Source organism: Hermetia illucens, chromosome 1, assembly GCF_905115235.1.
Source record: "Hermetia illucens chromosome 1, iHerIll2.2.curated.20191125, whole genome shotgun sequence".
NCBI classification, from domain to species: Eukaryota; Metazoa; Arthropoda; class Insecta; order Diptera; family Stratiomyidae; genus Hermetia; species Hermetia illucens.
The window spans coordinates 130,813,300-130,828,429 of NC_051849.1; the positions used below are offsets into that span (position 1 = coordinate 130,813,300).

Here is a 15,130-nt window from a genome sequence, read left to right on the forward strand (position 1 = left end):
GTTATTCACTGTATGCATGGCCGTTCACAGTTTCCACTTTTTCACTAAGTTTAGTGTCAATTACTGCAACCGTTCCCGTGTGACAGACAGACAGACGTACAGATAGACAGACAGTATACCGATTTTAATGAGGTTTTGTTTTACACAAAACCCTAAAAATGACGTATTCGAGGTTTTGTATCTTCTTATGCAGGCAACTGCGGCTGTTCCATTTGTAAGGAGATGAAAGTTCCTAATGTGTTTTTAAATTCATATTTATCCACATCGAAGATACAGTTCATACATTCATCTTGAACACACATTGGACATTGCCTACATATATATACATCTGAATGATGACGCTCTGGGAACGAGGTCCCATAACTAAATAGGGGGATATCATGCAGTGCGGCAATTATTGGTAGAGGTATCACGCTACTGTTTCCATCTATAAAATATTATTCACTATCCTGCTAGGCCGGATAGCCCAATACGCCCAATCGGCCCTAACAAAAGAGCTTCTTTCTTGGCAAATCGACAATAGATCAGATTTTCTGTTTGCGATAAGCGATGAAAAACTGCTGGAGTATGACCATCAGTTCCCCCATCCCTTCATCGACTTCAAGGCCAGGCTGCAACTGTACACAATCATGAGAAAATTTAGCATTCCGACGAAATTAATAAGACTGACTAGGCTGACCCTGATCAAATAAATTTAAATGCGCGCCAGAGCCTAAATATGAAGAGTTTAGGCTTCTTTGGAAGTTCTGAATAAATCTAATGATCATTGCCTGAAATCGATAAAAATCATGTCCCTTGTAAAGTTTTACAACTGCGGCAGAAACTTAAATATCAATACCAGGAAAAAAGAAAATTGAAACTTTCTTCTGACTGACATAGACGAGCCTAGTGACGTATTTCAAAAGCGACGTTAGATATCACAATGACATTTACCTGCGTGTCATTGTTCTTATTGTCCTTAGATAAACTTGTGAATCAAGCCGTGAATCAGCCAGTGACGAACTGTGATATGAACTTGCTCCACGCATTAACGCAAGTTAGATGAAGTACCGTTAAATGTGTGGATATCCGCGATAGTTATTGGGTTGCACTGATCGTGGTATGCGCGTTAAATGCTATGGTAATGTAATTTACGTAGGCGAGAATTCGCTTTTGAACGTTGGGCTGGATATCGAAGTCGATAGGAAACAATGGAAAAACCGGAAGCAATGAAGATGGCTTGATATGCAGGATGGTGATTTGAAACCTCTATACTCCATCTATAACAAGCCTTTGACCGAGGAAAATGGCGCATCTGATCAAGACGATCCGACTCCGACTCTTAAAGCTGATTAACATATTTCTCATCACTACCGCCAACCTGGCAAAAATACGATTAGACAGTATGGTTCACCTGCACTGACAAACTACACTGCTTTCTCTCTTACTCCATCTAACTATCTACATCTTTGCCTTTCTGCTCCATATAAAAGCCTACGTTACTACAAAATCTCACGAACCTGGGATAATCTTAAAGAAAGCTCGTAGGGGTTATAAAAGTATATCATGGACCGCCATAGTTTTTCAGGTTTTTTGGTTGGGTAATTTCTGAGAATGGATACTTGAAATAGGTGACTTTTTCTAGACCCTGTTCTTACCTACTTTACAACCAATATCAAAAATAAGGCCTGCTTCGTATAATACTAATTGAGGCCTCCTATGTGATAACCCACGTATCTTTATTCGAGGCAAAAATAATCTGCACCCCTCCTCTTTCCTCTTTCCATAGAATTTTAAAAAGGTTAATGAACATTTTTAGAATGTTAGAACATTTCTCTATTAAGCGAGAAAACCATTTTAGGAGATTTTCAGAATCGGTATTTTATCGCATAGATCGTAAGCTTAGCTATCCCAGAATATACTGCAGAAATTTCAAAGCGAAATTCGTTGTCCTTTAGATTTTGTACGCGTAGAACCGAGCGATGGTCGGAAACAGACTCCAGGTCTACCGCCCAGGAGGTAGTCGCAGTATGTTGTTACGAGATCTTGTAGCGTTATGTAAAAAGTGTATTTATGAATACTTCGCATCAGCTTCTTGCACGAGTGTATTTGCATTTGCTAAATATGAACCAACATTAGGTATAATGTCATATTCTTAGAGTTACCTTCTGTTGCATAATTAGTAGAAAATGGTAAAAATGTATTATTTATTAAGGTTCACATTCTTAGAAAATGAGTAAGTGATGTAAAATTAAAAGCTTTTTGTTTCAGATAAAAATTGGAGTCCCTACATGTCAAGCAGTTGGAGAACTCTAGTTATGACCTTCACTAAAATATTGTAATTTTTCATATTTTCCCGTTGGATAAGTTCTGAGAGTGAGATTTGCTTTGCTTTTTGGGGGCACACATTTTGAGCCCCCATCGCAAACAAGATCATTTCCACCAACCTTAACCGAGCCGTCTGAAACTCCTTTTGCATCCCTCTTTCACATGTAGGGGGAGCCCCTCCCCAAACTCAACACAAAGTGGCGGCACTCGCTATATGCAAAGGGATTCACAAACCACATATTCTCACCAAATTTCGTGACAATCCATTAAGCCGTTTCCGGGTAAATCGGGTGTGACAGACAGACAGACAAACATTGAGTCAATTTTAATAAGGTTTTGTTTTACACAAAACCTTAAAAAGAGCTGGGGAGAAGTGTTGTAATTTACACAAAACAAAGGGCTAGGGAGAAGTGGATCCATCATGAATGGAATACACTCGAATATCAAATATTACGTCAGCATCTTATTTGCATTACTTAGGATGCTTTAAATTTACGCAAAATTGAAAAGTTGGAACTGCTGCAACTTTGACACTAATACCTGGATTTTCACGAAGCTTAGCATGCGTATGCGCGATACTCTATGCTGGTTGGAAACCTAGCACTTCTATGATGAATTTAAGGGGGTTTCTAGTCGATTTCTAGCTGATTTGAGTAGTTATTGGAATGCGACATATTTGGAGACCTAGATGTCATGTAAGCGCTCAGCCGTGATTTTTTTCAGAGTTTTGGGTTGGGTAGGTTCTGAAAATGGGTCCTGTCTCCCTGACATGCAGATTTTCGCACATATTCGCGCACTTTGCAATCCACGTCAAAACTAATATCAGTACTAATCGAGACATTTCCTTTTACATGGCCTTGTTGTATGTATGGGGAGCCCCCTTCAAACTCCAGGTATGTCGCTCACTGGATGCATGGGATTTCATAGTTCCCATCTGTTCACTAAATTTCGTTCGGATCGGTTTTCGTGAATCAATTTTAATAAGGTTTTGCTTAGCCAAAACCTTAAAAAGACGCCCATCAACAAATAAATTTCTCGTCAGGTAGTGTCCGAACATAGCAGGCGAAATGATGCCCCGTTCCGGAGCTAGGGACATTACAAATGTCAACCGGCATCCTAGAGGTCGATCGACATTTTTGTGAATGGATCATAGTTTCGACAAAGAGGGAATCGCTAAGTAGCTGGCAGTAGCGATGTTAATGATTGGAAAATGGTCGTTGGTGGTAATAACTATAAGTCTCACGGAATTTTTCACGCGGCATGTAGGGCGTCACACACTTATATACTTGATAGAGAGTTGGTAGAGTCCCATAAGATTCGGAATATACACAGGCAATTCACTCAGTTAGAGCTAAATCCGTCCCGCGATGTAACCTGTGCGACACTTTCGCAAGGATGAAACTGGAAATAAAATTGGCTTTACTGGGAGAAAATCCCACACCCTGATTACTTCTACAAAAAATTTTATCGCCAAAGGAAAGACAGATAGACTTGATTTCAATAAGTTTTCGTCTACATCACATTTTAGCAGTCAAATTCGTTTGCTCTAGTGTTTTGTAAAGAAAACAACTTTCTTAGCAAAGTTTGCCAGTAGCTTACTTTTTCGGAAATTCTCGTCGACAATTGTTAAATTATTTTATTATTTCGTTGTGAAGCGTTAACTGGTATTGAAGCACTGATTCAACAATGCACCAGGAATATATAATCTCACCCTGAAAGTCTGACCCCTCCGATATCTGAACATATATACGTGTACACATAAATGAATATGAAGTTCATTCCCCATAAACGAATGCAGATCTCCAACAGTCCATCCGTCCACTTAAGGCCCAAATTAAATATATACTTTCCAATATGTACATGGGCGATTCATAGGTGGGTCAGTATACGTATCTGGCAAATTCCAGATAGGAAGCTTCTAGCGTATTGCATGTTCCTAACAAAATATTTGATTAATCAAAACAACTTTTCATTCAAAGAATAATAATGTGTAAAGTAATTGCGACTTTCAACTTCTAGTGCACCGTGCGTTTCGTTTAAGGCAATTTAAGACTTCATTTACTTGTTGTCAGTAGGTGATGACACACTAAAGAAATCATCATTTTCAAACTCCCGCACTCCCCACTTTTTCTGCACACGGCAAAATTAAGACCAGATTCGCTAAGTTCTAATCGAGGTATTTCATTTGATACCCAACATGATATGGTGTTATGGAATCCTTGCCGCAACTGGATGACCCTGATTTACGGGTTAGAGCAGCGTGGGGCGCTCTAGCTCTAGCCAGGTGCGGTGGTAAACACGGGATCAGGGGCGGGCAGCTAAATAGCTTTAACTCGGCTTCCAGTGCAGCGTGGGCGCTGTAGCACTGGCCTGACCCGTGGGGAAGGTGGAGAAGCTAGGAAGCTATCCTCCTTATTCCAATCTAGGAGAAGCTGAAAAGCTATACTCCTTTTGAGTAGCAAGAAAATTGCTGGAGTTCAGTTAGATATGGAATGGCATTTATTTGCAAAATTTTCGGCCTTATATACAATTTCAAATTCTTACGGTACTAATTTCTTACCTGCCTAAATTATTATTCCTAGCTTACAAAATATTGTAAACGCTTTTAATAAGGTTTTGTTTCACACAAAACCTTAAAAAAGGTAGTTTCCGCAAATAAGCCTTGTCTGACTTTAAGTGTGCATATATACAATGGATTTCATCACTCACTCACTCATTTTACAATTGAAGTCAAAACTGCTTGTGAAAGTGCTTATCGGGACCTTACATTTAATATCCCACACGAGTACATTAGGCGAAAAAATTTGTTCCATCCGTCCCTTTGCATGTGTGGGGAACCCGCCTTTAAACTCGACCCAAAATTTATGTCACCGGCTGTTTGCGTGGCATTTTACAGTTCCTTTATGTCCAGAAAATTTCGTTCGAATTGGTGGAATTGTTTTGGAGAAAAATGCATGTGACCGACAGACAGACAGACAGACAGACAGTGAATTGCTTTTAATGAGGCTTTGCTTTACACAAAACTTTGAAAATGGTAATAGAAAAATTTACTTTACAGTAACAGCTATTATGGTTAAGATTGGTGAACTAATTTGCAAACCGCTTATAAAATTATTGTAGCCTCCAGCTACCGGAAAAACTGACGCGATAAAAGATTCTGTCAAAACGGCTCCGTATGTCGTTAGCCTTAATACGCAGCTGATGGTGAAATTATTTTCAACAACTCCGTCACAGTCGTCCGTCATAATTTTTCGAGGCACAAGTTCAAATATATGTACGTGGGCTCTGCTCCACTCGTCCAACTCGTATAACTGCATATTTCAAGAGGCTCTAAGCTGTGTGGATGTGAAATTCGAGAGCAATCCATGCAAAGCAGGAATGGATTTTCTCGAAAATTGGGCCAGTGAAAGCAGGAATTGAATTTAGTGTTCATCCTCCGATCAATTAGTGTTAGTCGACGTCGTAATTATGGTCATTATATGCCATAACCTGAGCTTCTGATGAAAATGGAGAGTTAATTGAATTCGTGCAAATAATCGCAAATAATTAATTTGCTCCAGATTGCGGAAAGGCTACACTTCAGAATATTATTTAATTAGAAAAATGTTACTGGCTGCAATGCTGCATTAGCAGCTGCATCTGTTATTGCCATGCACATAGCCTTGAAAGAAATGTTAGTGAAATCTTAGCCATTAGTGTTGTACCTTCTTGAAAGTCATTAAAATACCGCAACGTCAATGTTAATCCCTTTCGAAGCTTGTAAGTATGCGACGATGGCGGAGGTGATTGACAGTTGACCTCCAAGTCAACTATTTTGTAATTGCATTCAGGAGTAACTTTGAATGACAAATAAAGTGAAGAAGGTAGTAGTACTGTAAAAATCAAAAGCCATAAGGAAGGATATATTCCACACAGTATATACCATTATAAGAAGCAAAGCTGAAGATCTTCAGAACTCCACTACTTAGTACGAAGAAATTCTCTCAGAGAATCAAATGAGTCACAGCTTAAAACTAAGGGTTGTCCTGGCGGTCACTATACAATGCTAACCTATCTGATACCCCAAAGTCCATTAACTTGGAAATTGAAGTGAATACTACAGGAGAAGTAATGTTGATTCTAAAATATATCACTGGCGAATTAACAACAGCAGCAACCTCAAATTTCGTTAGAAACTCATTGTAGCAGCAGTTTTATTTGAAACGGTTTACCGATTGGCGGTTCTACACACAAATATTCTTACAGGCACACCTGAGGCGCGTAGTTTCTGGTTTTCGACTTGTTAACCTTATCCACGAGAATGTGATCAGCAACGCTGAGATAATTGCCGTAGAATTCTTTCCACCAAACCCGTGGTCTGAGCTAACACCGTACTTTTCCAATTTTCACTCTCAGTTGCATCTACTCATCAACAAATCCAAGCGCAGTATTGTGGAAGGCGAAAAATTAAGGTATTACAAAATGTGGCAAAAAGGTTATTACCTCTTCGCACTTTCATATAAATGAACTTAGATTCAAGTAAAAAAGAAAAGATTTTGACCTCTCCTGCTGAGAGAATGAAGTGTACTGGAAGACAAAGCGATATTTATTCTATGGCTAAAGTGCGTTTTGTAAGGAATTAAGGCAAAACACATTATGTGAGTTGGTTGCTTGCAAAGAACGTCAACGCACCCTTACCGAGTGGCAACTCTTTTGACAAAATGAGCCAAGAGGCAGACGCTGAACACAGCTTTTCCTCTTGTGAAAGGTGGGACGACGAGAGGCATTTGTATCGACTTGCCAAAAACCGAAACGAACGCACACAGGATATCGCACACTTCTGGTAAGTTAATGACAAGAACGGTACTTTTGCTTACCGGCCATCGAGTTGTGACGAAAAAGAGCGGAAATATTTCGAGCAGATTTCTACTGAAGAATTTGTTCATCTTCCACAACCATTGCCGACATTTGGAGCAGTTTCACCTGCCAGTGCAACCGAAGTCGAGAAAGCAATAAAACGAATGAAATCGGGGAAAGCAACTGGACCTGACGAAATTGAATCTGAGATCTGAAAAGCGAATCGTGATAACCATATTTGCGAAATCGTATAAATAACCTTGAGTCAAGCCGGATTTGTCAAAAACTGCGGAACTTCTGATGCAATACACACTGCGCGGTTACTTATGGAGAAACACGGTGACAAGCATGGCCCTCTTTACATTGTAGATGTAAAATCTGATCTGAAGAAAGTGTTTGAGGTATGCTCTACGACAACATTTAGTGCCATAAGAATTCGTGTTCTGTGTTCAATTGCTTTACCAGGAACCGAAAAGTAGCGAAAAAGAGTTAGAGCAACTTGTCCAAAAATGGAATGATCGCTTCATGCCACACGGTCTCAGATTGAATCTGAATAAAATTGAATTTTTAACGACTGATCCACATGAAACAGACACAATCACTGTGAGCTGCCCACCAGAACTGAGCGCTTTAAATATTTCGAGTCATTGCTATCAGCCAATGGAGAATTGCGTTCTAAAATTGTTTAACGCATTAGCGCAACCTGGATGAAGTGACGTTCCAAAACTGGTGTTGTTTGTGATCGACGTATCAACGAACTTCTCCAATCTAAAATACACTGCAGTGTCGTCTGGCCTGTCACCCTCTATGGTTCTGAGTGTTTGGTCGACTATAAAAGACAATGAACGGCGTCTTGCGTTAGGACTTGAGGATATCCGCGATCGATATGGGGTGTGATATTGGTGCACCAATCGCGGAAAAATTGCCAGAGAAGCATCTTCGATGGTATGGTCACGTAATTCGCGCTAACGAGGATGCATTCGCCAAGATTGGTTCGAACATTGAAGTTGATTCTTAGCGACCAAAGGGCCGGCCGAAACAACGGTTGTTTGATACATTGGATAGAACCTAATGCCGAAACCAGTGCTACGAGGCGACCCCGCTTGTGAACGGGACAAAGACTGAAAAAAAGAAGAGGAGCTACTCCCAGACAACATTGTCAGAGAGATGCCGAGGAGCGCCGGCAGCAGGAGTCGTGTTGCGCATTATGTTCGGGCTCTTCTTATAGTAATTGCGAAGAAGATTGAACTCGACCTGCGGCGGAACCGTATGACAAGGGGCTCTTTAAATTAGCAACTCCTTCCCCTCCGCTCCCGTCGGTGAAAGGGATTCCCTGAATTCCCTGACCCAACACTCTAAACGTAAATGCATTTACCTACCCTACTCCCAAAAAAAAACGCAGAACACATTAAAATATATATATATATATATATATAGTTCGAAAACCCACGAGCCCTCTTCCAGCCCAACCGGACCGAAAGGTGACCAACCAAAGGACGGGATGAAGGGCAACATCCACAACGATGATGCGTTCCAACGCAAAGTGTATGTGACCATGCGCAAATGTATTGCTGCACCCCCATTGTCACAAACACTTCCATCAATGACGAGGTGGTTTTAAACTGCAAAGATCGAAATCGAAGACAGTGCGAATCAAGGTTTGAGACCAGAAGGCGAGACTGTCACCTGACAGGACCCTTCGGACTATAGCACAGGCTGGAAGGATGACAGCTTTCTGCATCTCCATGTATAGTCGAGCGTTTCTAGTGCTTTATGTAAATTTTTCGCGACTAATCCGGTCGCTGAAATTACCACTGGCACTACTTCGATCTCTTGCCGTCTCCAAGTCTGCTTCATATCGTTCGCAAAAGTAAAGTAGTTCCTGATTTTTTCTTTCTGTTTTACAATAGTGTTCCGGTTCAAAGGTTCAATCGATTATGAAGCACGCTCATTCTTCCTTCAGAAGCAGAACTGGATCCGGTCTGTTATGATTAACATCCAGTGGCAATAGTGTGATCCCACAGTCGTGGGATCATTTTCCGAGATTCTCTGCGGAGTGCGCTTATAACAAGGATGGTAGGTTGCCACTAAGTTGTACTTCAGCCCAAGGTTTGGATAGAGAATCTTGCAGCTGGAATTATGACAATTGGTATGCTCGATACTGCTCAAGATCCTGCACACAGTTGTTATGTGCTAGCTGGTCTTCTTTTCACAGTTGCATAACCCACCTATCCTTTTCCACATGTCCATCTTTGGTCGGATAGAAATATCATTCGACATGCGATCCCATTCTCTGCTTTTCAAGTTTATAGGAGTCAATTCTCTTATCTGCCATGACGGTAGCTCCCTTGGCTGGAGGATTGTTTGTCGAAGAAAAACTCACGAAGAGAATCCCCTTGATCGTAGTGCAATGTTTTCAAATCAAGTACACCCTCCTCCCTGATGACGTGGAATGGTGATCCCCAATTGCTCGGCAGCTCTATTGTGCATGTTCTTGTTTTTGCTAGAACTACCCTTACCCGTCAATTTATAGATTCTAAATGCGTATTACTCCACTGTATCACACCGAAAGTATAAAGAAGGACGGGTTTGGCGAAGGGGTTGACTGCCATGATTTCATTTTTCCCGAACAGCTCAGTTTTCAGGACAAGATCCAGACGTTGCTCAAATTTCACCAGCATTTAGATTTCAGTTTTGCCACAGCAGGCTTTGTTGCTTGCAATATGCCAAAGTATTTGTAGGCAGTCTGCAAACTCGAATCGTACAGGGAGCAACCGCACCAGGCGCGCAAATTTTACCAACAAGTCAGCAGGATGAAGCCTTATACACCTCGACGTTCATCCTGCCGAGACAAAGAGGGAAATCTGATTTCCGACAGAATGGGCGCATTAGAGCGATGGGTTGAGTACTTTGATGAACTACTGAACAACCAGAGCATCGGCGAGTTTGAGGTCCCGCCAACTGAAGACGGCGGACAAATACTGCCACCACCAAGTACAGAAGAAACAGTCCGTGCAATTCATCGGCTAAAAAACCATAAGTCGCCAGGAACCGATGGAATTGCAGCCAAATTGGTTAAATATGGAGGCGAAGGTTCATCAACTTGTGCTCAAGGTATGGGACAACGAATTAATGCCTGACGACTGGCAAGAAGATATTATCTGTTTCATACATAAAAGGGGAAATATCACACTATTTCAGCTTACAAACACTGTTCAGCTCAAAACATCTCACCATAGGGTCAAAGCTCTTACTGTACAAGACAATGATCTTGCCATATGCCTCATGTATTCCTCGGAGACATGGGTTCTTAAGAAGAAAACTTGGAAACCCTTGGCTGCGTTGGAGAGAAGAATCCTCCGAAAATATTGTGGCCCCCTACATGAGGATGAACGATTCCGTAGCCAAAATAACGACGAAATCTATGAGCGATACCATGACCGTCAAAATCCGGCTCAATAGGTTACGGTTGGCGGGTTACTTAATCCGTATGGATGAGGATGATCCCATCCTATGGTGGAAAAAGAAGACGAGGCAGACCCTGCCTGAGATGGAACGATGGCGTAAGTCAGGACGGCAGACAGTTTTTAGGGATATCGTATTGGCGGACTTCGGCGCAAAACCGGGATGTCTGGAGTTCCTTGAAGCCCCAGTTTAACTGGTTTTCCCCACCATCCGTGGCGGTTGCATGTATGTGACCAGTGTGCACTTAGAAAGTCGCCTTCGGAGACGCCACGGCTGATTGGTATAGCTCCCGATGTTTGTGAAGATACCGATAGCTTCGTGCTCCAAGAGAAAAACGGCATACGGGTTGATTTTGTATAAGCGAAACACTTGTACTAACCAGGAATGCGATAAGGAGTTGAAAGCTTTATAATCGATGTAGGTTGTCTAGATATTTCGTTTGTGGTAAACGATCTCCTTTGCAGCGACCGTATCGAATGTAAGCTATTCTTACAGCCTCGGGAGCTTTTTGCGCATCCTTTTTGCTCATCAGCTATCAATTTATGAACATCAAAATGTTTTGAGATGTTCGCGACCAGAACTGAAGTGAAGACCTTGTTGATGGTAAGAAGACGAGTAGTTGGTCGATATTTGGAAGGGCAAGAGGCACCTTTTTCCTTGAGGATGAGGGAAGTTATCCCCTTGGTGAAAAATTCTGGAATTAACTTAGGGTCGGCGGTCATCTGATTAAAATGATTCACCAGTACCCTGTGAGTGCTCTTGAACTGCTTCAGCCAGAAGTTGTGAATCTTGACATGCATGGATATCCGACGGTTCCATTTAGACATAGCTATAAATGAAAACGTCGGATATTCAAATATTCTTACATAAAAATTTAACAGAACCTTTTTGTAGGTTTTGTGTGACATAAAACATTATTAAAATCGATTCAATATCTGTCTCTCAGTCTGTATGTCTGTCACAGCCGATTTACTGATAAAAGACTGAACCCATTGTCACGAAATTTGTTGAGAACATGTGGTCTGTGTGTCCCTTTATATGCAGCGAGTGGCATCGTCTTGCATTAAGATTAAGCGGGCTCCCCATATATGCGAAAGAGGGTGTAATTTATTTTTCTCCGAATATGATCGTGTGGGGTATTAAATGAAAGGTTTCGTTTAGTACTTTCGAAACTGATTTTATTTGTTATACTGGTTGAGAACTCAAAATGTGTATCCAGAGTTTATTCAACCGAAGTCAATACGAAGTCTAGGCCTGATCAATGTAGTTGCATACATACTCGTATATATGTACGCATCAGTATTCGGTAATGTGTATGTACATATATACATGTCTTTTATAGTTTGGCAATAAATGAAGAAAAATTTTGCATTCTTAGTTGTCCGAAAGGGAAAAGGAACATAGAGAGCTCACATAAGAACACAAGGCCTTTATATGTACCAAAAACGCAGAGCTTCCGGTATTCTGATTTGTTTAGGGTTTCGAATATCAGAATCAATTACATACTTGAATTCAAATGGGTTTACATAGATGTACACACACATATACAGAATATGTAGTACCTATGTGTATATGTATATTTTTGGGTATGCGCGAAAAGAAACACGTGCATAGAAGGTTCGTCCCACAAGATACATATGTACAAAACTTCTATACCCGAAACGTCCAGTTTCTGGTATTCCGACTTTGTTTTCAATTAAATGCTAACATGCCTAATTTTTTTCGAGAAATTTTTCCGTAGACACTATTTTTCCTGAATTTAAACAAAATGATGGATGCTATGTTTCTACTTCAATCGTAGACAGCGCTTCATGACTTACCTGCAATTTCTCCGCATAGTAGACCAAACTCGCGAAAACCACAATCCCCAGCACGAGAAAAAATACCAGCAATGTCAATTCCTTTGCTGATGCTTTGAACGTGTGGATAAGTATCCGAAGTCCAGGTGAATGTCGGGTTAATTTAAAAAGTCTTAGTATCCTTATAATCGAAAAGGCCTCCAACAGTCCAGTATCCTCCCCCATGCGTTGCATCACGTCCGTATAAAAGCTCAAAGTGGCAGTGAAGTCAATTAAATTGACGGGCGACTTTATAAACTGCCACATATTCGGTGAAACCTGTCGGAGCAGAAATTCCATTTCAAAATCCATCATTATATTTTTGGCAATGAGGGAAGAATGGGAGCTTGACCAGAAACGCAGATTGTGCGTGGGTAGCATGATATACCAGTTCAAGCTGTCCCGAATGGGTACTAACTTGGAAACTATACTTTTGAATTTAAACTTGTCCCGTTGCATTACTTATTTCAAAGGATTTTTAGGTAGCGGTAATGAACGATTCAGGGTGAATATAATAATATTTCCTTGAAAAATACAAATTTTCCAATTTCTTTCGCCCGCTAGCTACCTCTCAGTCAGATCCCGACTCTTCCGTACACTGTAAACATAATACTTACGATAAATCTTACGATAACTTCAAAGAAAAACCACACGTTGCAAACGAGCTCCACGTAGAAGAAGGCTTCATGGGGTTGCCCGAATGACTCGTGGCCCAGTCGGTAGGGTGTTTTTGTAGTAAAGTTATATCTAGTTTTCGAGTGATTAGATCGATCCGACCGTTCAACTTTCACCACGGACGCTACATGTGCGGAAGGTAGTTTCACAGAGCTCGGTGCCGAGGTATAAACTTGCTGCGGTCTCGCAGTTGTTGCTCCCTTGACTCCTTTGCTCTCCGTAGCTGAAAGTCCTCTGGCAGAAGCTGCGTTGTAGTTGCCTGTTACCTCGGAGTTTGTGGGTGAAATGAGAGAAACATCTCGGGCTCCTCGATGTAAAGTGGAGAATGATGGAGCCAGGACTCTGCCATCAGTCTCTGCTGCTTGTGATGATGATGGGGCTCCTGTTTCAATGATTGATGTTGATGCCGAAGGCGTTGGGAATCCCACTCGAAAACCAGGATGAGTCTTCAAGCAAAACGATATCACAGAAATGCATATAAAAAATACAGATAAACCGGCAATAATCTGAAAAGAGAGGTGAGTTTCAATTTATAGTTTCTGCCGTCGTGTTCAAGTAAAAGTTTATTGAGCAAAGATTTGAAAACAAATTTAAAATGATATTGACAAAGCAGTTCGGAATGAAATCTATTGTAAACAAGGAAGGAATTCCGACTGATTTCTCTGCAATACAACTGCATAATTTGCTAAATTTATATTGAAGTATGTATAGTGGAAATAGTGTAGTGTATTTTACGTCTGGCAAACGAAACGCATAAACATAATGGGTTCTTTTATAATACCACTCATACGCACCATCTGAGGGTTTCGTTCCACACCTTCATCTCTAGAGAGACATTGGGCAGGGATCAAATAACGTGTATTACGTTGAGGAAATGTTTCTAACATATTTACTCAGGAGGTAAACGAACAACATTGTGGAATCATGAACACTTAACAGGAAGATGTATCCTTTTCCCTTTTGGGCTTCGTTTCTTTTATTTAGAAGTTATCAAATAGTAATGAGCATGCGGAAGTTAATATTACGGCGATTTTGAAAAAAGCAGTTTTTAAGATGGTTCCCTAGATATTGCTCTCTTCACACCAGTGCATAGAAGTAACCTTTTAAATACGTGGATGAAGGGAAACAACATTGAAACTTTTCGTGGTTATATTGGTAATTAAGGTAAGGTAATTAGCAAACGATTAATTCTAAGCAGGTAAGGATTGAATGAAGTTTGGGTCTATTCCATCATGAGCATAACACGTGCCAAAACGTTGAATATTATTAATACCAAATCTTTGTGAAACGCAAAACAGAAATCTGAAAAGTTATAAAATCAGGGGATAACGGACAACAAACAAAGCCGCAGTTCAATAACAAAGAAAATTGTACCTAATAAACATACAACGGCGTCCTTGGTTAAGAATAAAAACTTTCTAACAGAACAAAAGCTTCTAAGGAGAGAGGAAACAATACGTGATTCGAAATTTCAACGGAAAGTTACTCAAAAAAGTATTGCCTTGAATTAAACATCGATAGGAAGGTATGAGAGGAAATCTTCAATGGATGGAAGCCGCACAATAAGCGGCTGAATATTCAAAAGCGTTTTGAAGGAAAATGTGGTCGGTTATTGCTCGTTTTAACCAAGCTAAATTTTCAAAGAAATATTAGCTGGTCTGGCGAAAATATGCGATGAAAATACAACACCAAGGGAGAAAGTTTGTAATTTTAAACGTCCAGGCGCACAAAATAATATCTTTATTTTTTTTTTCTATTTTATACCGTCTTATGCTACAAAGAAAAAAGAAAATTACAATCTATTCAACTCCCTGTCCATTGTCTATCTATGAGTCCTTTTGTGCAGTTATGTATGCACGCACCAAATTGTCTGTTTGCCAGACAAAATTCACTTGGGAACGTCATTGTCGAGGCTCTCCAGCCCATTTCGGGCCTAAGATCGAGTAGAAGGCGCTATTTGCGAGTTGAATTCGGCGTTTTATTTCGTCCAGTTCCTTTCCATTTTTCGG

At 40.6% G+C, this 15,130-nt stretch overlaps 1 protein-coding gene across 4 annotated transcripts in view; it reads right to left on the reverse strand.

Annotated features, from left to right (window-relative positions):
* The window catches only part of LOC119646613 (potassium voltage-gated channel protein Shaw-like), a 637,421-nt gene that overhangs the window by 181,198 nt on the left and 441,093 nt on the right, over positions 1 to 15,130 (reverse strand). For all 4 annotated transcript variants that reach the window (XM_038047116.1, XM_038047117.1, XM_038047118.1 and 1 more), the window contains 2 exons: positions 13,064 to 13,627; positions 12,429 to 12,725 (listed from right to left, as the gene is read on the reverse strand). In XM_038047116.1, coding sequence (XP_037903044.1) covers positions 12,429 to 12,725; positions 13,064 to 13,627 — 861 coding nt within the window. The remainder of the gene's footprint in view (positions 1 to 12,428; positions 12,726 to 13,063; positions 13,628 to 15,130) is intronic.